Genomic DNA, 23,703 nt, shown 5'->3' with positions numbered 1-23,703 from the left:
AGCTGATAGCGCAGTTAATTTAGATCTAAACAATAGGGATTTGAGATCAAACACATCTACAGCGAGCAGGCGGCAATGCAAATGTGACGAACGGGAACGGCCCGGGTCCTACCTGCCTGGATGATGAGCTTAGCACATTCATTACACGGGAACAAGGCGACATACATGGTACAGCCTTTCACATCTGCTGAGTTTTTGTTCATAATGGCATTCAGCTCGGCGTGGCACACTGTGGGTTTGAAGGAGAAAGAAAGAAAAACTTTGATTGCAAGCTCATGAAGAATTCGCTAAGAGTGTTGAGGCATTCCGTTTGCCCCTATGAAATAACACAGATAACAGGCTCAATTTTTAAAAAACTGATGAGAGACGGAAAGTACCGAGAAATGCAGGCCACGTGGTCTGACAGGTTGGTGATGAGCAGCGTGGACCGCAGCAGCCCTGGGCCTGTTAGCACCTACAGCAGCCAGGAGGGGCCAAGGTCAATTGTCCCCATCCACCCCAAGCAGAGCGATGGCTCACGGCTCCCCAAGACCCACAAGGCGGGGACGGAACCACCAGCATAAAACGGCTCACTGTGTGCCGATAACGCTCACGCGGGGATATTTGCCAGGGCCACTAAGCGGGCAAAGGGCAATTCTGAGAGCAAGAGAGTCAGGAAGTGAAGCTGAGCATTTCTGTCCCCAGGGATATGCTGCACCGCATGGCCCTCAGCCCGCACACACCAAAGAAAAATGCCAGCGGATAACCAGCCGTTTGTCTTCCCTACGAAAACCATCCATCCACTTAATGGCCGTGGAAAGTCAAGTTCTCGCCAGACTGGTCAGTGATCCCCAAATGGTGATCCAAGGTCATCCCCAGCCTTGCCTGGGTTCAAGGTTGGGGAGGCTCCCTCCTCTCCTGTCCCGCACCTGCTGACGCCCACCCATTTTCCCAGGCTGCTAGGCTAGGTGTTCCCACCACCTAATCCACAGGTGCTCCTTTGAGGGGGCTCGTAGTATTTGCCTCTCGGATCTACTCCGGAACCCCCGACCTGTTTGTGAGCTGCTACTGACTTCTAATATCATTACTTACTTTTCTGGGTGCATTCTCTAAAACCGTTCTCCTTGTGGTGGTGATTCGCAGACTTGTCTGCCTGGTGGAACCCCCCAAGGAGGAAACCGCCACGTCTGTGTCCCCCACCTAGAGACCGTGATGGTCTGGGGTGTGGCCTAGGCTTCGGAATTTTTCAGAGATTCTCCCTCATGATTCTAAGCTGCAGACACGTTTAGAAAACACTGCCGTGTAGAACTCTAGGCACACGAGTGCTAGATAAATGTTTACTGAATGAATTACCATCTGGCTCTGGTCCAAATCATACAAAACTTCTAATTATAAACATGGGGGCCTTCGAAGGTCTCCCCCTCTGTCTCCAACTTATCACCCTCCTACCCCGAGCACCTTCGTCCAGGAGCACTGAGGTTGTAAAACAAAGAATCTTGCCCACCACCCAGTTCTACAAGATCAAGTCACCGGCCACGGCAGCCGCTGACCTACCGTGCGCCCTGAAAGGAATTCAGGGCAAAGAACGGGAAGACGCACTCTGTGCTTTGGGAAAACAGGCACGACAGGCCCTTAGTTAGATACACATTTCAGGACAAATTAGGGATCAATTCCAAGAAAATCTTTTTATGAACCCAGATTCTTGCATCTTCCCATACTCAGGAAAGCACTGAATTCATCAACTGAGATATCTCCTCCTCGTGACTGGTTATACTGTACGCTGACTGCACAAGCCCCTTAGCCGAGGCCGTATATACGTGGACCTCCCTCGCTACGTCTTCAGAGCCGTCTCTCAGAGGGTCTCGGAGAGGCTGTCTCCTGGCTCTGGTCCTCAGTAGGACCCTGAATAAAACTCAACTCCCGGCTCTTACGTTCTGCGTTTTTCTTTTAGTCGACAAGGCCTTAAAAGAAGAGTGGCCTCAACTCACGGCTCTTGTATACTTTAGCTCGGATGTCCTCACTCAGTCAATAAACTTTTACTGGGGGCCCACTCTGGCTCAGACAGGATACAGACCCTGGTCCACCGTCCTCCCCAGGCCTCCCGTCTTCAGGGGACGTTGTAAGTGTCCCTGTGAGTCCTGCAGCAGCTCTGCAATCCTGCAGGCAGAAGGCTGAGCTGGAGCCTTCTCAGGAGATGCTGGCGAGTGCACACCTTGGCCTACGAACACCACGACTTAGTTGTGTGTAGAAATGACAGTCTCTGGCATTGTTAAGAAAATCTAAAGGGAAAAAGAGCAGCCGTGCTTAATCACATCACAGCCCATCAGAGAACGATCCTCACCGGCTGCAGAGGGACCCGAGCCTGGCTCCTTGTACCTTGTCCCGTAAACCCCAAGGGGTGGCGGGACCCTCAGGGCTGTCAGGGCACTGGCCTCGGAGGGGCCCCCCGGCCCCATTTCCTTCCCTGGTGACCGAGATGTTCCCAAGCTGGTATCAACACTGCTCCGTGTAAAACCAATTAGAGGAACTTGTTGCTTTTATCTCCCCCTTGAGGACACAGCCCAGGCTTCTAGGTTCTGTGTGACTCCCTGAGCCTAATGCTATGCCATGAACACACGGGTGTTAAATATTTACTGAATGAATAAAGGAGGAAATTCAGATTCCAATTCTTGATGGCAACGTTGGGAAATACAGAAAGTCCTCTTAAATTCAAATATCAAAAGTATGCTTTCCCACCTAATAACTATTTTTTGATGGTGCTGGTATTAATATTCAGGACCAGAGTTTCTGAATCTGTTAGGAAACTCTATGATATCGTCCTCTTATGAATCTCTAAAAATTGTCACACTGACTACAACTGTCTTCCTCTAATTCATCCCAGGCAGTCTGGGGCAAAATGTATTACGTCTGGATTCATTAACGAAAACTATCAGATGAAACAGATTCTCGCGTGCAGCATCCGACACCCCTGTGTAAAGGGTGGTTTATAGAAGTAACACGCTGGACTATAAACAGACTTCCTTTCTCTTAACCACAAGATCACAGGACGGAAAACACAAAGCTTCTTGTTAGAGAAACAAGAGGTCTCCTGGGCATTTAGAGCAGCTGAGTGCCAGGCGCACGTGAGGCTCTGTAAAGGGAACAGGCCACAACCCACAATCCCACACGTTCAAAAGCAGACAATGACGAGAGCGAAACTCAGGCGTCCCCTCCACACCTCGCTGCCCTCGTTCACCACCGCACACCCCAAACTCAGACGTGGCGAACATCCACCCCAGCCACCGGGCACCTGCTTCCCCAGCCTGCACCTGAGGGCCAAGGGGAGGAACCCCTGGCCCGCGAAGCCCCTGACACTGAGCCGGGCCCCTCCCACCTCGTGACCCCCTGCGCTGTGGGTCCAGATCTTCAAGTCTGAAAGGCTGTGCGTTTCTGGCCTGGCTGGCCTTTCGGCACCACGGCCTCCAGTCTCTGCGGCCCTGACCCTCCAAGACCGCCCTGTGTTTCTCTCTGGGGCTGATCCGCCCAGGCGGCACCCGGCAGACAGGCCTCGGGCCCCAGACTGTCCTCTGGGCAGACCAACGTGACTGACGACTGTCCATTCGGCTTGTTTAACGTGGGCCAGTCAGGGCGGAGGCTGGGGATTCATTCACCTGGCCTGGCATCTCCACTGGTCACTTAACAGGTAGCCGCCTGGAGGAGGCCGCTCCAGGCCCAAGGAGCACCCAGCAGCAGGGCCTGCCTGCGACGGGCTTGCTCCAGGGCCCTGGCTGGCCTGACCACAAGGCCGAGCGTCCTTCCCTGTATTCGCGTCCTCTCAGGCAAGTCTGGAGAAACAGCTTTGCGACAGGAGTCAGCCCGCGGTTCAAGGCCCAGGCTTGCCACTTAAAGCTGTGCTCTTTGGTTTGCAAGAGTAACAGTGGCTCCAACTAACTAAATAAAAGCAGTTTTTACAATCCCAAGGGGATCTGGTTTTTAGCTTTTCCCCATGTGTCCAGTTTCCTTCCCTCAACCTCTAGAACAGCTGACCTTTTCCAAGACAGGCTGTCGCAACAAAACATGAGGCTTCTCTACTGTTGTCGCCAAGGGCTGGGCCGCGCTCTCGGCAGCCTCTCACCAGGCATCTCCTATGATGCAGGCTCCCGCTGCCCCATTTTTCTTCTTCTTTACACACATACGCTTAGCCCCCATTCTGAAGAGGCTGCCTTTTCAGCACTTTGCGTCTCTTTTCTTCTTCCTTTCGAGATGAGACTGTCTTATCTACAGCTGCTACTCTATTTTTAAAATAATCACCTCTTGGCGTTACGATGCACAACAGAACCTCTAGTTTTCTGTAAAACAAGGCTTAGCAGTAGGTCCTGAAATCAGTTTAGTGAGTTATAAACAGCATTTTTTCCTCCTTCTTAAGGAAACAGGTGGAAAGAGAAGGAGAGAGATCCGAATGCATCCCACGTGGCAAGGTTAAGGAGGTTCCTGAAAACTGTTTCGGGTGTAAACTATGTTTGCTGCGTCGCCATGTAAAAAGCTTAAGAGATACCAGTCTGTGGAAACCTGTTGGCCTCTGTGACGTGCTACTACACGCACACAACCAACTACTATAAACACACAAACAAAAAACTAAGCCCTAATTTATAGCCTCTGCCGATCTCTGTGGTGGAAATACTCCTGCAGGGCTAATTCCAAGCCCCCAACGTGTGGTGCATAGCTGGGGAGAGACGTGATGTGTCGGATCTGCTCCGTGAGCCGACAGGAGGCTATCCTCACACCCTGCCGGGCGGCCTCATAGTTACCTAAACGCAGTCCTTTTCTGGCTGCAGTCTCTGGGCTCCCTGCTCTGCTGGCCCTCGATGCGTGACCACCCCACACCCCGCCGCTCTAACCCGCTCAGCATCACCAGACCACCTCTCTGTGGGTCCCTGTGCTGCTCTCACATTTCTGGGCGTTTCCCAAGGCTCAACCCTGGTCTTTCGTTTTCCTCCCGTAGTCCTGGACTTTAAGGATTCATCCATCCGTAGATTCTCAGAGAACAGATCTACTTGTAAAACCCTGAAATCTACATTTCTAACCCCAATTTTTCCCACCTTCTCTGCAGGCCTCTTCTCTGGGTGGGCTGAGTCTTCTCTGCAACTTTTCTCACTATGATAGAAACACTCCGTAGATATCTGATGGCACTAAATTAAAGAATACATTTATCTTTTTTGAGTGCTAGCGTTTTTATGATGTGGCTTCGGAAGAGCTGCAGCAAGAACTACAAATAGGGCTGAGTACAAAAACCAACCAAGGAGGATGGCTGTACTACTGACCTCGAGATAAGCCTAGTTTCTACATTCAGAGCAGGAATCAGGACCAAGTATTCCAAAGATACACAGTGTCTAGAAAGTATTCAAAAGAAGCTAAATTGTTATATACACACAAGAAGACAAATTTTCCATTTACCTAGAATTACTCATCTATGGCTGAGCAATAAGCCAAAGAAATCTCCAAACACTACATGTGTATCTGTTAAGCACAAAGAGTGACACAAGAAGCTTCAATGATTCTCCACATTGTTTAAAAGGAAAAGGATCAAATGCTGAAAATATCAGATTAACGCGTATGAAGTTCTTGATGGCTAGAAGGAGAACCTCTGTTTCAGGTAACTATAAGACAATTCACATGCTTTGGTCTTTTTTTTTTTTTCTTTCGTATTACTAACTGTCAGAATTCAGAACTGCATTAACCTTGGCCCGCTGAGAAGAGACTGCATAATTAGAAAACTGTATTTTTCAAATTCCCTCTTACTAGGGCTTGATTAATCCTTACTGTCTCATGTAGGTGTTTCTCTAGAAGTTTGACAAATTAACAGGATATATTCCATCCTTGGTTAGATTTAAGAGATTCAACATTTTATAGATTTAACTTTCATCTCGTTTCATGTAAGACTAATACAACATCTATTTCAGACAGCAGCATTGTTAAGGTTACTTAAATAGGTTAAAAAAAAGAAAAAAGAAACCTCAGAATAAGGCTAAACAATTGCTAACTGCTGCACAAATCATTTAACAGCGTGATTTTACCCCAAACTGATCGCCATGTGGCTACCAGGACGTGATGGGAGATACTGGGGCCTGATGAAATTTGGGGTCAGGAAAACTGTTTCTATTCCAGTTAGAGAAAGCCTAGAGGTTGTTTAAAATTCCTCATTTTTAGTAGTACAGGATTTTTACTTGAAGAAAATGACTTCCTGGGGCCTGAGGGCTATTCCACCAAGGCTGACCTGGAAAGTGGGGCAGCCTGGTGACACAGCTGGGTTAGGAGCAGGAAAAAGGTCCAGACACAGAGCACCTGTTGGAACTTAGCCCGACCTGCCCTGCCTTCTGCCAACACTCTCCAGGCTGGTCTGTACAAGCGTGCTCGGCGTCCCTGGGGAGTGCCTCCGTGCCCTTGAACGATGGCTGTGACGGTTCTCGGGGCCAGGCGGCCACCAGCGTTCTGAGCACGGACACTTCAGCTTGCTGCCAAGAGGGAGGGTCCAGACTCGAGAGCCAAGAAGGGTGCGCTCAGGGCCGTGAAAAGGTGGGACGCTCCAGCCTGCAATTAATAACTGACACAAAACGGGGTACCCGAGTTCAAGGTTGACCTGTGCATTTAAAAAAATAACGCAACGTTAATTTTTACACGATACTCCCACTTCTGATGACACAGCTCTTGGTCATTACTTCTTGAAATCAGGGTCCAAGTGTTTTGGCTTCTGGCGTCATACAGGGATCAGAGTGGCTGAATCGGACCCGTCTCTCTCAGAGCACGGGTGCCCCCCTGCTCTGGGTGCCCCTCAGGTGCCCGATGGAGGCTTCCACTGAGGGGTGGGATGTGCACCCACTCCTCTAACAGATCCATTTAGGGAAGCGCTTCCCTGCTTCAGGAGTTGGGACGGAATTTCAACTACTTATTTCTTAATTATTGAAAGATGTCCTGACGGCCTCATCTATCACCACCAGCCTGCAAAGGACCCATCCTTCAAGTCAAGAACTAAACAAGAGAGTAGCCTCCAGATTTAACCCTTCCCCAGCCTCCCACCCCCAGCACCCCACAAAGGTCGCAAAGGGTTCACTGTCACGGCTACCCCCAATCCAAAGCCAGAATCTGGCCCCAAACGACGTCACCCCTCTGCCTCACCTCCGCTCCATGAAGTTTCCATATTGGTAAGGCAGCGACTGGACTCGCTATCGAGTTGTCAAAGGATCTGAGGCTACGGTGGGTAGGGGAGAGGGAGAACCGGCTCAGGAAGGGACATTACTTCTCCGAGACAAACCCAGCGGCACAGGCCTGGTGGACCCCGCCCGCGCTTCTCAGCCTCTGCCCCGAGCCCCCGCCACGGTCTTCCTCTCTGACAGCTGCTAACGCTCCAAAGCCTACTTCCCTCCCACGGCTTCTCACATCTCACATGGGCTTCTCTGCCCATCCCCGTCCCCCCTTACCCCCACCAGAGGAGCCTCCCTTGGCACTGGGCTGCAGCAGGGAGGGAAAGTGGTTTCCAACTGTAGACGACTCCCAGATGCGTGTCGTTCTAAGTCTTGGTTGCCGGCAGAGCGCCTACAGGCCTGGGCGCTGGCACTGCAGGAGCTGGCAGGTCCCCCCTGCAGAGCCCATGCCCCGCCAGGCAGGAGACGCCCAAGCACGGACAAACCAGAGCCAGGGCTGCAGGCACCACAGAAGAAAGGCCACGGAAGGCGGGAAGTGTGGCAAAACCCCAGGAAACAAGGGCTTAAATGCACCGTTTGTAGACAGGGGAGCTGAATCCGCAGGCAGTATTGCTCCTGCAGAAAAATGTATCTGGATTACAGATGGCTTTCAGAACCAAGGGGGCTAAAACCTGGCATCTGCCTGCACCGGGGCACCAGGGTTCAAAAGCCCAGCCTCACTCAACGATGAACAGGAACACGAGGACCTTCCCTTCCTAACTCGCAAGGTTACAATGCCGAGCACGGCAGAAAATCGCTTTGTGAACCAGAGAGAATTCTGCCGGTGAAGCCACTGTTACCAAGTCAGAACTGCAAGTGTTTTCTGAGAACAGCGGCGTCCAATCCAGCTGGGTCTTGCTATGATGAAGACCTGTGGGAGCCAGGAGCAGGGCCCTCCTAAGCAGAGGCGACAGGTGACAGCACTTGGGCCTCACCCGGCCACACCCCTAACAGTGGGAACCCCTCTGCTAAGAACTGGATACGACTGCCCCGCCAACCCCACCCCCTGTACAGTTAGTGGCTTTTCTGTTCAGAAGATAAAGCAACTGTGCCCTCCTAGCTTCTGGCATTGAGGGCGCATAGTTCCAGTGGAGAGTCGTCCATTATTACAGTCTAGGGTTGTAAGTGAAAATAAAAACAAGGAGTAGTGATAATGCAGGATCCCAGCCCTGCCCCTGGAGAACATCTGGAGTCTGTTCTGTTACCACCCTGTGCCCAGAGAGGAGGTCTCTGCTGGGAGAAAATGACAGCAGAAGGGAATTCTGGCCAGATCTGGGATCTGAAGAGGATGAGCTCCCTCAAAAGGCAGTCGGCAGGGACATATATACGCTACCAAATGTAAAACAGATAGCTAGTGGGAAGCAGCCGCATGGCACAGGGAGACCAGCTCCGTGCTCTGTGACTACCTAGAGGGGTGGGATAGGGAGGGTGGGAGATGCAAGAGGGAAGAGAGATGGGGATATATGTATACGTATAGCTGATTCACTTTGTTATAAAGCAGAAACTAACACACCGTTGTAAAGCAATTATACTCTAATAAGGATGTTAAAAAAATAAAATAAAAATAATGTAAAAAAAATTCAAAACGGCAGTTAAATCCTCCAGGCTCTGCATGAAGCCTCAGGCTCAGCTGCCTGTGGCCCAGGCCACTCCTGGAACAAGGCTTTGGGCTGGTCCAGAGACGCCCCAGAGCCCCGCTTCCTCCTGCATGTACCCCAGCCATCTCCTCAGACTCTGCCCCTGCCCCCAGCTGCTAGTTGTGTGAATGACCCTTTGCATCCGGTGAAGCCTCAGCCTCCTGGCCTATGAACCCGAAAGAAAAAGACCTACTTCACTCTGTATGACAGACTCTAGGTCCATCCACCTCACTACAAATAACTCAATTTCGTTTCTTCTTATGGCTGAGTAATATTCCATTGTATATATGTGCCACATCTTCTTTATCCATTCATCCGATGATGGACACTTAGGTTGTTTCCATCTCCGGGCTATTGTAAATAGAGCTGCAATGAACACTGTGGTACATGACTCTTTTTGAATGATGGTTTTCTCAGGGTATATGCCCAGTAGTGGGATTGCTGGGTCGTATGGTAGTTCTATATTCCAATAAAGATCACACACAAAGACCTGCCTCTGAGCCCCGCCACCAGGACTAGAATCTGTGATGCGCACAGCACCGAAGATGGACCTGGTAAATGTCGGTGCCGCCTGACCTCTCCTCCCAGGCTGCTCGGCTGGGCAGACAGGAGGACAGGCGTTTTTCCTCCCTCCCTCCCCTGCCCCCTTCTCCTCACTGCCTCTTGCTAAGGCTGCTGGCAGCAACTCAGGGCACCCAGGGGATCCACTTAGCCCCAGTGGTAGTGCTTAGGGCTTAAGAGACTCCTGGCTGCGGTGTTTCCATTATTGACAATAAAGCCCCCAGAACTCTAATTACTTTGCTTCCCTGTGTGCTAAGGACACACAACCAGGTCAGAAGGAGGAGGGAGTGGAGACAGTGTGAGCTGAGCCCACCTCCCTTTCCACTGTCTACGCGCGATACATACATTGTTTGACGTCTAATACGTCCTGAGGAAGCACAGATAGCAGCAGAACACTCACCACTGCTGGACAGCGTTGTGACGGAAAGACCCACTGTCAAGCTTCAAAGCTTCCCTCTCGGGTTAACAGCTTTTAAAGGTGAACCGGGACCGACCGATGGGCACTGGAACAGCAGTCAGGACCTGTGTTGTAATCGATCCCAGCTCTGCAAGGCACACCTCGGGTGACGCGCAGATCCCGGTCTGGGGTGGAGAAGACGGGGCTTACCGGATCTAACTCAGGACTCCCAGGAGAGGCCACACTTGCGACCCTGCCCTACGTTTCCAGGGCGGCCCGGCTCCCTGCCCCACACAGCCACCTCTCGTCTGCCTCCGTCCCCTTACAGCTCGTGACCGTCCTCATCCTCCACTGGAATGCTGCAGTGGATCACGTCTCCACCTGTGATTCCGTGAACCGAAGGTGGCAGGTTGGCTGTCACCTGCCCCTCTGCCCTCGCCTGGCGTCCTCCCCTCGTTGCTGATCCATGAGCTTGGGGGCCATCCCCCTCACATCCTCATGCATCTCCCTCTCCTGGACCATCCTCAGCTGCAAGCAAATGCGTGCTGTAACGACAGACAAACACACCCGGACCCTCCCCTCGGACAGACGGCGCTCACCTCTGCCTTGGCCCCTCCCTTCTGGCTGCTTCTGCCATTCTGCTCTCTTCCCAGACATCTCAAAACCAGATCTGCGTCCGCCCTGCCCATTTCCTCGCCTTCCGCTCTTCCTTCAGCTGCTCCAGTTTGCCTTCCAGCGGGCCCGCCCCACGGAGCTGCCCTCTGCACTGCCAGCACTTGCGCGATGCTTAACCCCACAGGCGTATTCCCACCTTCCTGGACCTCTCGGCAGCCTCTGGCGTGGCCTCCCGCCTTCTGGAAGCGCTGCCCTGTGTGCTTCCTGATACCACAGCTCTTCTCTGTGGGCCCTTCCACTCCCCCAGCCGCCACTCAGGGATCTGGCCAGGGCCCGGCCTCTGCACCCTCTCCCTGCATCACCTCGCCTACACCTGTGATGCCACCCAGTGCTGGCACGCCACGCTGACTCGGATGTCTGCTCGCACACCCAACCCGCTGACCTCACACCCTCCCTGGGAGCTCTTACACACACCTTCAACCCCAGAGGCCCGGATCTCCTCCCCTCCCCTCCCCCAAATGTAGGCAGCTCGACCAGAACCTTTGCAAGGAGCGGTTCTCCCTCCCCAACCCCGCACCACCAGCCCTCATCATGCTACCTCCAAAGCACCCCTCTCCCCACTGCCCTCTCGCCCCGCCTCCTGCAACTGCCCCCAGCTGTGTCCCTGTTTCCACCTGCCCCCGAACAACCCACTTCTCACACCCTCCAAACTCCTGACCCTGCGGGCCCCCAGCCCTGCCGTGTTACTCCGGCCTCTTCACCCGCTAGGCCTGGGCCAGACGGTCTCCTTGCTGCACAGTGATCTAGAGCCTTCCTCCTCCAGCGCCTTCACCCAAGCATCTCTCTCTGTGGAACGCGGTTCTCATCCCCAAACACCCATTACGCCATCTTTACCTGACGGGGGCCCATCAAATCCTTCAGATCTCTGTGTAACAGTCACTTCCTCAGAAAGAAACATTCAATACCATCTGTTTATCCCATTCATGTCTACCTGCTCCACCATCAGTCTGCAAGCTCCTTGAACACAGAGAACATGGACATTATTTATTGCTGTAGAGCGCCTGGCACAGAATACATAAAATAGATGAACCTGTAAGTATCTGCTGAGTAAATGAACAACTACAGGTGAGCATACTCGGGAAATGTCACGTATTATAAAATATAGTTACAATTTTTAAAAAGCAAGACGCTTTAAGAACTCACCAACAGACAACTCAAACTGATATGAGTAGATGACTCATTTGTATTTATTTCAATTTCTAACTCAAGTTAGAAGTTATAACTCACTCGCAGAAGGAAAAAGGACACGAGGAATTCTGCTTCCCTTTTCCACCTAAGCTCAAAATTAATGGCGTTTTGAACAAAGTCTTTTAATTGTAGAATTTAAAAATTCATGCTCACTTATCATATTCAATATTTTAAATTTACTATGGCATCTATCACTTGAAGGCACAGGGATGAAATTTACACCGCCATGCACTGGCTAGGACCTGCGCGTCAGATGTCACGAGCAGAGAGAAGACGGGCACATTCCAACCACCTTCTTTCACCAATATTCTCCATTTATCAAGGGATTTCCTGAAGCCAGGCCAGTACCCATGTTTCAATAAACATCACCACACGGACTGATTCACAAAAGGATTTCTCAAGTCCTTTCTTTCTATTTGGTCTTAGAATAACCTCCTGTCTCCAAAGAGTTCTAAGTGTCTCTCCTCTCTTCATATATATTTTCTTGTATTTATGCACGGGGTCCTTTTCTTCATTGCTGTCCTCCAACCTTTTTTCATCCATGGTTGTGGGGTAACCTACACTCTGTGTACCATCTCCATCGGTTTATATTCATCTCAGAACTGGCGCAGACCTGAATCACTAGACGGAGTTGCAGGGGAACAGAGCCTGACCATCTCCATCGGTTTATATTCATCTCAGAACTGGCGCAGATCTGAATCACTAGACGGAGTTGCAGGGGAACAGAGCCTGTTTCTCTCTGTTAATTTGTCCACACGTACAGATGCACAGTCCCTCTGTGTCGCTGCCATCAACAGCTGTTTACTGCAGCTTTCACCCCAGGATGCTCCCCGAACCCCCTTAAAACCCCTTAAGCAGAGAAACAGCGCCCTAATCAAATAAAATCAAAGCTATATTGTTTAATTTTTCCCAAAAACTCTAGAACTGGAGGAGTCCTCAGTGATCATTTATTTCAAAAAGATATTGAGAAGTATGGTCGTGTATCTGACAACCCCACAATCCCTGGGTTTATGTACATACACCACCCCTGGAGCCCTGGCTCTGGACAGTCAGTCTAGGACTCTCTCACTTGAACCTGGTAACTGTCATTTTAAGCACTGTGGAGCTTTTCTTAGCCAACATGCATGTTAAAGGTTTCTATGGTACCACGCAAATATAAAACAAAGGTCCTAAGAAGTAAAAGTAATAAACAATATAAATAGTTGCAAAAATCTCTGGGAACCAGATTTTATTGCCTATTTCTGGGAGCAAACTATATACATATATATTCTACTTTAATACCAGTATTAACAAAGCTTATGAAAGATGGAGTCTTGATGAAAAAAACTCAAAACAAAACCTTAATAATTCAGGCCAATTTCAGAACAGATCAATCAAAACCCACATAACTGACAGAATAGACCAACAGAATAAAGACTCCAAGGTTCAAGGAGTGTCAGGTGCTCCCTGGAACCACGATGATGGCAACCCTGAGTTTCTAAGCAAAGGCTTATCAACATAGAGAATTAAAGAACTTATATTTATCATTCAGATAATTAATGAGCTCACATACTTAATACAACCTAAAATAGGTTGAATGCGGCCCTGAAATTTTGTTGACGCTATTAATCTCTCAACAAACCTTTTATTTAGAGAGATTGTACAAAGACAAACTTCAGCCCCCTTCCTGGTCATCAATTTGGAAATCACTAACCTTGAATGATTTTTAAGTTTTATTATAAACGTCCATGAAGTAAACTGACTTTTTATAGACAAAGACCGATATGTGTACTTTCATGGGTAGGTTTGATCCTATAGATAAGCATTTGAGCTTTTCCTACATCTGCTCTTCAGGACAGGTAGTTACAATACATTGTTACTATACATCCCTTGTAGACATTCATGGTGAAACAGTAATCTCTAGCTCTTAGAAAATAACTAGCCCTGAATTTACAGATTAAAACGTATAGATAAAAATCAAATAAATGAACAAAATCATGATTTATTCTTTTCTGAAGGCTGTTTATAAACACTTACACCTGAATGTGAAATACACTTATGTTAAGCTGGGGGGAGCCTCATTCATAAGCCGTTGTGTTTCCCTGTTTGTCTAAAACACCGCACGGTGAAACCCGAGTTTGCCCCTCTTTTCATAAAAACAATATACTTTATTTTTTTACTGTAAACTTGCTCCAAGGTTTTCCATTGATTACACTGGTTATTTTGTACAAAAGTCCCTAATTAGGCCCACTGTCAGGCCACAAGTACCGGATGGCTAGGCAGGGGAGGGATGTTGGGTCGCCACCAGTGAAATTAGAATTCTGCAGGAAAAGAAACAGCAAGTCATCAAATCCATGGATCTGCCTAACAAAACCAGAGGGCATTCAATTTCAACCGGCTGAGGGAATAACTTTGATCTTAATTACTAAGAAGCTCTTACGTTGTGAGGAAGTTGCAGCTTAAGAAGGGTCAGCCTCCTAACTTCCTGATAAATTAGTTTCTCAAGACTAACCTTTCGGACGCCAGAGAAATACATCACATGCATGGCAGTCGGGAAAATGTCAGTGTTCAAAGGGGTAAAAGGTAAACGGCTAAGTAATCCCTAAGACGACATCTATGCACGCTTAACAACACGCTACATCTGAAAAATAAAGACTACATTTAAACAGAAAATGTAAAGAAGCCACACGCCGGCAAAACTGTTTCAAGCTGCCACGCTGAACTCTTGCCTTAATTAATTTCCAGCATTTTCCTTCCCAGCATTATACTTTTTTTTTTGACCACGCTGCACGGCATGTGGGATTTCTTAGTCCCCCGACCAGGGATCGAACCCACGGCCCCTGCAGTGGAAGCACAGATTCTTAACCAGTGAGAGTTTTCCTGCATAAATATGAACTGACTCTGGAAAAAGTCTCATGCCTCCATGTCTGCCTGATGCATCAGAGTGCGGGGCTACCCCCCACCTTGGGACATCAAGACTATGGTCCCCTCCACGAGTGCGATGCAACAGCCAAAGCCATCCTGGCTTCTTGATTGACTGGGATGGAAGAGGAGGCCAAGCGAAGAGGCCTGCTTCCCCACAAATCCCTTCCCCAATGGGAACCAGCATGGCAGGAAAATGCATTCAAGTTTGATGGGCGTGGGAGCTCTGTTAAAAACATGAAGTTTGGACTTCCCTGGTGGCGCAGTGGTTGAGAATCTGCCTGCCAATGCAGGGGACACGTGTTCGAGCCCTGGTCTGGGAAGATCCCACATGCCGCGGAGCAACTAAGCCCGTGCGCCACAGCTACTGAGCCTGCGCGACTGGAGCCTGTGCTCTGCAACAAGAGAAGGCCGCGACAGTGAGAGGCCCGCGCACCGCGATGAAGAGTGGCCCCCGCTCTCCGCAACTAGAGAAAGCCCTCGCACAGAAACGAAGACCCAACACAGCCAAAAATAAATAAATAAATAAATAAATAAATAGATAGATAAATTTAAAAAAAAAACATGAAGTTTAACAACGGCTCTCAAGGAAGAAAGAAGTTGATTCTATGCCAGCACTCTGGTCTGTAAACCACGTCATCAAAATTGGTTATGAAAACCTGAGGAAAGAGTGATCTCTGAATTACCACAAGTATTTCGCCTCCATTTTATAAAATTGGTATTTTGATTAAATGTGCTTCACTCTGATGAATCCCGCAAAGAGAAAGGAGCGGAAAGTGTCAGCTGAGTGCTTCATTCTGGGGTTAGCAACCACCCCTCATAAAAATTAAAGTCTTCCGAAGTTTTTTACAAGGTAAATTAGATATATCTGCTCCTTTCCCGTTTTTTTTTCATTGTCATTCATGTGAAAAGGCGTCACTATAATAGCGCTGGCTTCCTCCTGCCACTTACTCTTACTGACATCATACTATCTTTTGGATTTCTCAGGAAAAAGATGAGATAAAAGGCAGTTTCCTTGGCAGGGGGAATTTTCATTTTCCATATTAATACCACATTATAATCAAATCGTTTCAGTGAAGTTTTGATCCTAAGCCTGGAAGAACAAAAACACCCTTTAAAAATGCCTCTCTAGAGACACAGCCCAGAAAAAACATCATCTTCCTACTCTGTTACACGTATTCTGTGTTTACCTCCCCTTCCACAGAGTGTCAATCAAGACTAATGACTTCCAAACTTACAGAATTAATAAGGAGAATTAAGCTATATATGTTAACCAGTAAACTTAAACTTACACAGTTCCCAAGCTCCCCTTGGGAGAAATGTGAAGGGAAGCCAGGTGCAAAGGGCTTCCTGCTTCATCCTAGGCGCAGGCCACCACCACCTGAGCTCTCGACCTCTGGGGGGGTCATTTCATTGAAACCTCTGTTTGCTCAAGTGCACGGCGAGAAGAAAATGGGTGGCCCACCGTGCTGCCATGTACCCGCTTCAGAAAAGCCGAATTCCCGTGCCCCACTGCCCCCCCAAGGAAGCACAGAGCGCTGGCCTCGGCATTAGAAGATGTCACCCTGCCTGTGTGGCATTGTGTTAGTTACTTAACGTTTCTGGGCCTTCCGGTTCCCATCCATGAATGAAGTGGGTAGCTGAGACCCCGTGGGCACAAACCCCAAGGTACCACTGAGGTTCTGCCAGGGCTACAGGGACGGTCCACAGACTGGCAAACATATGTCTAGCACTTACATACACTTTTTTCCAAACATCAGGAAAGTTCAGATTAATGCAAAGTGTTACTGATATCAAATAGCTTTTTGTCATCACGGATCTTCTTACTCAAAAGATAGTCATAAAAGGTATGATCTCACTTTTGTGTGGAATCTAAAAAACAAAAACAAGCTCACAGATACACAGACCAGATGGGTGGTTGCCAGAGGGGGGAGGTGGGTGGGAGGTACAAACTTCCAGTTATGAAATGAAGTCCTGTGATGTTCAGCATGGTGACTGTAGTTAATAATAAAACAGTACTGACACTTGAAGGTTGCTAAGAGAGTAGGTCTTGCAAATCTTCATGGTAAGAAAAAAAACTTTGTAAACATATCAAATACTGATACATACGAACCATCATGTCCTCTACCTGTAACTAGTGTAACTTTGTATGTCAATCATACCTCAGTTCTTTTAAAAAGATACTACTAGTTTAACTAGCATTATATAGGGGTCTTGGAAGGTTTTTTTGACATTTAAAAGAGGGTCCCCATATACTCGGAAGAATTAGGAAGCCAGTGGTCTGGAATCTAGATAACCTCTAAAGCTCCTCTACAGGGATGGACACAGAGTCATCCCTGAGACAGCAGCCCAGCCACCGTTAACGCCCACCCAAGTCCAGACATTATCACTTATTTTTTTTGACTTCTTTTTTTTTTTTTTTTTTTTTTTTGCGGTACGCGGGCCTCTCACTGCTGCGGCCTCTCCCGTTGCGGAGCACAGGCTCCGGACGCGCAGGCTCAGCGGCCATGGCTCACGGGCCCAGCCGCTCCGCGGCATGTGGGATCTTCCCGGACCGGGGCACGAACCCGCGTCCCCTGCATCGGCAGGCGGACTCTCCACCACTGCGCCACCAGGGAAGCCCCATCACTTATTTTTTTAAATTAATTTTCTTTAAGTCTTAAAACAGAAAAAAAGAATTTGCATTTAGTCAATTAGCACCAAACATTTCTATTACATCCAAGGCTACCTAAACATTTACTTCTCTGTGACCCAAAATCCCTTCAAAAGACAAGACCGAGTGGATACTTTACAGCCAGTCATAGTTATTCAGACTTAAAGCCCATCTTTACATGTATTATGATGGTAGTGATACTAAATGCCTTTTAAAAACCACTTAATACGTTCTCCGACTTTTACGGTACATCAAATTATAGGCTTACTCTCGTGAAAGAAAACTGTCTACATTCTAACACAGCTACATGTAAAATGAATAATTGATAAGTAAGGGGCAAAGAGCTTTGAAAACCTAGAGGTATCACATGGATAGTAAAAAATAATGCACACAGACAACCAGTGCCCTGAAACTCAGCAACCATTCAATAGAAAACAATCAGTGGAGCTGGACAAATGCCTGTGTGGGTTTTTTTTTTTTTAATTCCTTCTGGAAAGGAGCTCTGAAAGGTACTCTCCAACTTGGACAAAAGGCAAGTGTCTCAGAACAAACACAATTAGCTACTGGAGAGGTTCTGGAAGTGGGAAGTCGGGGGATGGTAAATATGCTGCAAAGCCTTGGGCTTCTAGGTCACTGCCAGAAATGTGCCTGGGGCTCATGGTGATTGAAGGAGGCACAGGTCCTACGGGAGAGCCGCCCGGTAACCAGTGAGGACCCCTCTACGCCGTGCAGACCACTGGCATCGTTTTGCCACCAGCCTCAGCGTCACAGCCTCCTCTACAGGGAAGCTCAGCGCCGGGACCCACAGCCCACTATCCTGACTCAGTGAATACGGGGTGCGGTCCTTAAACACATCACCGTGGACCTTGAATTCATCAACCCTTTCATCTTTATGTGGGACCCTGAACTGTCCTGTGAAAAAGCACCTTTGCGTGTGCCTACAATGAACGAATCATTTCCCTTCTTTCTCATCACTGAAAGCATACAGAACCAAAAGCAGGGTGACCACGAGTTTCTCAAATACACTGGCACATCTTTCCCGCGCTCCACTCGGCTATAAAGCTGAGGCTGAGAAGGCAGTTTTACCCTCTTTTCCCCGGGATCCGACTCTTCCTTCTCTGACAAGGAGGCGAGTTAAATGGACTAACCCGACGATGAAATCCCCTTAATCACGGAACTGTTCTATTCCCTGAGAACCCTGAGTGCTTTGTAGCTCTCCCCAGTCTCATTCTTCAATTCCTTCTCCACCTCCAGGCACTTTTTTTCTTTTTCTTTCAAAAACAAAGCAGTTGCCCTGAAGCAGCTTAGAAAGAAATTTATGGGGCTTATTTAACCTGATTAAGGCCCAGGAACATTAGTAAAAATATATAACGTAGGCTACATGTAGACTTGGAGCTCTTCGTGAGAAAAACTCCAGAGGAAAACCTAGCAGGGAAGAGCCAATGAAACAGAAAGGGCTCACACGACACCTGACCCTTATTTCCTGAGGGCACAGCTTTCCCATTCGGATGGCCTGCATCTACGTTACTTCCAGCAGAGGCAGTCTGTTGATTTCCAGACATAAATTCAGGCCCAAACGTTAAGAAAATTCAGCAACCAGCATTTGCGGCCCGATGCGCCTCTTTACAGCATGAGTTGCATATTCTCCAGGGAGTTAAAGGAAAAGGGAGGCTTGGCTGGTCACTCCCAGATAATCTCTGAAGTGAGTCCCCCTGGGGCTCAGATAGCCAACAGATTACTCTCCTAATTTAAAGATGAAAACCAGAGTCGGCCAGGCCAAAGGTCTCGCGTGCGCATCTGGCTCGCGGTCTGGCCAGCGGCCACTCTGGGAATGCAGCGCCCGGGGAAACAGGAGCAAGCGACAGCATCATCCCTCTCTGGGCGTCCAGCTCACAGCTTGTGTCCTGCTTCCCAGAGACGAGCTTGAGCCAGATTTCCTCAGTAGATGGAAATGCACGCTGCTTCTCACCAGAGCAAAGCCCTGGCCAGTACTTGGTTAGCTGGCCCCGCTCCCAAGCAGCCAGGAAACAAATGGCAGGGCCACCGTGCCCACTTCACAGCCACCTCCCCCGGGGGCTGTAGCACTCTGCAGAGAAGCCCACCACCAGTGAAACACGCGAGGCCCATGACAGAGCCCTGGCCCCAGGGCCAGGCTGTGTGACCACTACCACGCCTCCACTTCTTGGCTCCCTTTGGCACTTAGGGGAAATTGGGGTACTTCAATAGGATCTTTTTTTCTTTCCAGCTGTCGGTAACAACTGAAAAGGAAGATGATGCTTTCTGACCATCTACCGTATTTAAGCACTCACCGAGGCTATGACACAAGCAGAACGGAACACACAACATGCCCTACCGTAAGGGTATTTGGTATCCAGTATACTCTCCGCTGTCCTCCTCCAAGGCAAGAGGTCATCGCTGCATCCATTTGGCATTCCATTGTACCCAATGCCCACAATCTTGTTTTCTGCATTCACGATGCAGGCTCCGACCTACAGGAAGACATGCCCAAAGGCTTGGTGACTTTGGGTGGCTGGTCTGCCAGTGGAGAGGCAGTAAGGGAGACCAGAGGCCTGCAGAGCTCCAAGATGGGCATGCTACTTCTGGAGGGGCTAAGAGCTCTGTCTCCTTGGGGTACGAGAGGCAGTGAACGATGGCATGTGACAATTTACTCTCTCACAGGAAGAGGTAAGCAGGCAGGAATGCAGCACAAAAGACAGCAGATTTCCTCTGCTTTTTGTAAGTTGGCAGGTGTCCACTGAGCCTCTTCCTCTTGTAATTTGCTCACTTGTAGGTACCTCCGTGTCTGTGAGTGTCCAAACATTCTCCTGTAAAACTCACTTACCGGGCCTCCCCGGTGGCGCAGTGGTTGAGAGTCCGCCTGCCGATGCAGCGGACACGGGTTCGTGCCCCGGTCCGGGAAGATCCCACGTGCCGCGGAGCGGCTGGGCCCGTGAGCCATGGCCGCTGACCCTGCACGTCCGGAGCCTGCATGGACGTGCTCCGCAACGGAGAGGCCACAACAGTGAGAGGCTCGTGTACCGCAAAAAAAAAAACAAAAAAAAAAAAACAAAAACAACTCACTTACCTGGGAGTTTGGATCTTTGCTCCTCTGTGCCGATAAGAAGGCCACTGCCATGAAATACTCAGGCCATTCCAAATAGTCATCACGTTTTTTACAGGGAAATTCACTCATGCTGGGTCTAGAAGAAAAACACAACAAAATAGCAGTGGACAAACACATTTTGGTCAATCTGCTTTCTGGTTCAACCCAAAGCACATTTCAACTTTGGATCTCCAAACTCAGACAATTTCAATTTACATTTATCAATCAGAAATCACAGCACATGAACCCCAGACGGTCTCTGGTCTTCAGAAAAAAAAAAATAAGAAATTAAGTTACTATTTCGGAAGTTTGGATTCGGCTTGTATGGCTGCGCATTCCCAGATACTACATCTATTTACTGCTTTATCATAGGATTTTTTTGCCAGTGACTACACATGCCTGCCCTACAAATCACTGTCATCCTTTACCTCTCTCCCTTATCAAATGGAGCCAGCAAAAGAGGGCAAGGGAAGGTAGAACACTTATTGATCATCTAATATATTTCAGACACTGTTGAAGGTTATACACATTATCTCACTGAAGCCTCGTTCTGAGCTAAAGGTAACTAACATCCTTCTTAGAGAGAGGCTCAGAGAATATAAGTAACTCTCCCTAAACCACACTGGATTATTCTCCATGCCAGTTGGATTCCATTTGGAGCTGTCCCAACTGTGATATTCATGTGTGCCTTCCCTTTCGCTTAGTTTCCCCAGGTGGGACAGACGTTATCCACTGTGAGTACTGAACCAAAAGAGGAGAAACGATGAAGACTGCCAAGTGTCGTGTGAGTAAGGCAAGATTTCGGTAACACTGCGCTCTACTCCCGGGCAGGCACAAGCAGTCTCTCCAACAGGGAGAGAGCCCTGAAGGGACCTAACGCTTCCAGTAAGCGGGTGGGGGGATCCTTTCGAGGGAGATGAATCAAGGGCAAGGAAGGAGGGCAACAACGCAGAAACCCGGTGGCTCTCAGGGAAAAGTCTGATTTTTAATGTCAAGGGCTGAAGGATGGGGAGGCTTTCCCAACAGCTGGGCTTCGGGACCTAGCTGTGAAGCTGACGCGACCGTGCAGCACGTCGGTGCCTGCTGGGAACCTGGTTACCCACTAGGTACGCTTCCCCGATCCTAAGGGTCCTGTAAACCCTCTTAACGCGAAGCGACGCTGGACGGAACTGGTTTACCACGCGGTTTAAGGGGCAGCATCCAAAACCGCTGCTGGGGGCCCGGAGGGGTGCTGGCTAGGCAGGAGGCCAGGCGAGGAAGGAGAGCGAGGAAGGAGAGCCGAGGGAAGGGAACTTACTACCGGCTTAGGATTAGCGCTCGCTGGTGCCCTGCAGCCCCGCTGCAGAACGGACCCAGGGAGACACGGCTGGTCACCGGCCCGGCCGCAAGCCACGCTCCTCCCGCCCCTCGAGGCCAACCCCGGGACGCAGCCACCGGCCCCGCCGCCCACGTGGCAGCTCCTCTCGGACGCCCCGGAGGCCGCCGCGCGCCCCGCGAGGTTGACCAAGCGCCGCCGGCCCCGCGCCGCTTCCCCGGCAGCACGTTGGACCGGGAAGGGGCGTCCCCGCGGCCGCCCGCTGCCCCGGCCGCCCCTCCGCTCCCCGCCCGCGACCTGCAGGCCGGCGCCCGTCCCCGCCGCCGCCGCTGTCCCGCCGTCCCGCCCGGGAAGGAAGTCGGCAGAGGAGGCGGGGCCGCCGCGTGGCCGGAAGGTGGCGGGACTCCACGCCCAGGTCGCCGGCGCTTCCTTGTCCCGGCCGGCCGGCGACCTTCCGGGCCGGCGCACGAGCGGCCGCACCCGGGCCGCCCGCCCAGTGTGCCGTAGCGGCGCTTGGGTTTCGCCCTTGGCCTTCCATTTGGCGCCCGCGAACGCGCGCCGAGGCCGCCGGGCACCTGCACGGTCGCCCCGCCGCTCCGGGTCCTCGGACGGCACGGCTCGTGGCCGCGCCCAGGCCTCCGACTTCTTCGTAACCGCTGCAGTTTCAGATCTCGGGATCTGAGGGTCGTTTCAGCGGTTGCTGGCGAGGGTTTGGGGTTTTTCCTTCTCACTTTTTTCGGGGCAGGACTAAGGGGAAGCGGCTTGGGCCCCTGGAACGGGCCTGCGACGTCGCCGGAGCAGGTTCACTGTTCCTCGCGGGAGGGGTTTGTTGGCAGGCAGCGAACTGGGTCGGGCGGGGAGGCGCTGCCCTCGAGGCACAAATGCCTCGAAGCTGCATTTGCATAAGCGCTGGGCTTGGCCGGCTTCGTTTCCTACGCCAGGCGTGGGGAAGAGCCTGAGACGCGTGCTGAACGGAAGCCTGCTCCCCCTTCCCAGCCCCACCACTGCACACGCCTTCCTGGTGCTCCCCGTAACGCTTCCCGGCTATACAATTGTGCATATTTTGTTAACGATTGTTAGAAAGATCCGAGAAACTGGGTGCAGGTCAATAGGGAAGACCTGGGGTGACATTTCTGAAGGCAGCTGCTCCAAGGAACGAAATCTGATTTTCTTGAACTTTCTTATTCTCTTTAGACGTCTAGCCCCGCAGTCGCTGGAACATTGGTTACACGGCAGAGAATGAGGAATGGACCCCTTTCTGTTTCACACGTGGGGCTTGAGGATACTGTCAGGACTCCATAAATAATAGCTACTGTAGCAATCCTGAGTTCCGATCAGCACATCCCAGATCTGAGCCTCGAATCCAAACAAAAGCTTGTTAACTGTATTCCTTTAGCCTAACAGAGGAAGAATGATCAGGATCAACAGTTGGTTCTATCTAATTTCTCACTACAGCACGTACATCATTCTTCATCTCCATGGTCCATACTGTAGATTCAATAATTAAATTATGCACTGCCTTCAGTGGATGCCGGGAAAGCAAAGCGGAAAAATTCTTCATCATTAACTATAGATTTTTTCTTTTCTTTTCTTTTCTTTTTTTTGCCTTGATAAGACTCAGGCTGGAAAGAGCTACATAGATTAAGATGGTGATTTTTAATGTCAAGTTAACTTGGCTGTCTCGTTGCCACTAAAGTTTATTATATGCTGAGCCCCTGGTTCCTCTCCCCCTCCCAAATCCACTGCTTGGTCCGGGTCACACTCATGTATGGTCTTTGAGCCTTCATAGATCCGTTTCTCTTCTTACCAGCCTCCAACCTATACGTTACCAGTTGCTGCTGGTGCTTCAAGCACAACATCGTTAAGCTTTCTTCCTTCCTCTGCTCTGTAAAGACTGCCATACATAATTTAGTTACTTCTCATCATTCTCCACTTTGGTCAACTCATACACTCCCGTCTGCCATAAAGTCAGGGTCCTGCTTGCTGCAAACACATTACCCTGAATGTTCCTGCGTTTCACTGAAAGTCTCTCATCTTATTAGATGACATCATTCATAATACAGGAAACCCCCCTGAT

The 23,703-nt window shown here is 49.9% G+C and overlaps 1 protein-coding gene across 7 annotated transcripts in view; it reads right to left on the bottom strand.

The window, feature by feature from the left end:
• Positions 1–22,532, bottom strand: part of DCTD (dCMP deaminase) — a 28,220-nt gene extending 5,688 nt beyond the window's left edge. The window contains exons 1-4 of one of the 7 annotated variants that reach the window (XM_032618405.1): positions 22,358–22,493; positions 20,294–20,408; positions 19,562–19,697; positions 113–229 (exon numbers count right to left, since the gene is read on the bottom strand). In XM_032618405.1, coding sequence (XP_032474296.1) covers positions 113–229; positions 19,562–19,697; positions 20,294–20,401 — 361 coding nt within the window. In that variant the 5' untranslated portion in view covers positions 20,402–20,408; positions 22,358–22,493. Of the gene's footprint in view, positions 1–112; positions 230–19,561; positions 19,698–20,293; positions 21,903–21,923; positions 21,993–22,201; positions 22,293–22,357 lie in introns of those variants that run through there. The other 6 variants (XM_032618411.1, XM_032618412.1, XM_032618410.1 and 3 more) reach the window with 6 other exon arrangements.
• Between the last annotated feature and the right edge of the window lie 1,171 nt (positions 22,533–23,703).

The sequence above is a fragment of the Phocoena sinus genome, chromosome 21, assembly GCF_008692025.1.
Source record: "Phocoena sinus isolate mPhoSin1 chromosome 21, mPhoSin1.pri, whole genome shotgun sequence".
In the NCBI taxonomy this organism is placed as follows: Eukaryota; Metazoa; Chordata; class Mammalia; order Artiodactyla; family Phocoenidae; genus Phocoena; species Phocoena sinus.
The sequence above is the reverse complement of the archived record's forward strand: the minus strand, read 5'-3'. Positions and strand labels throughout refer to the sequence as shown.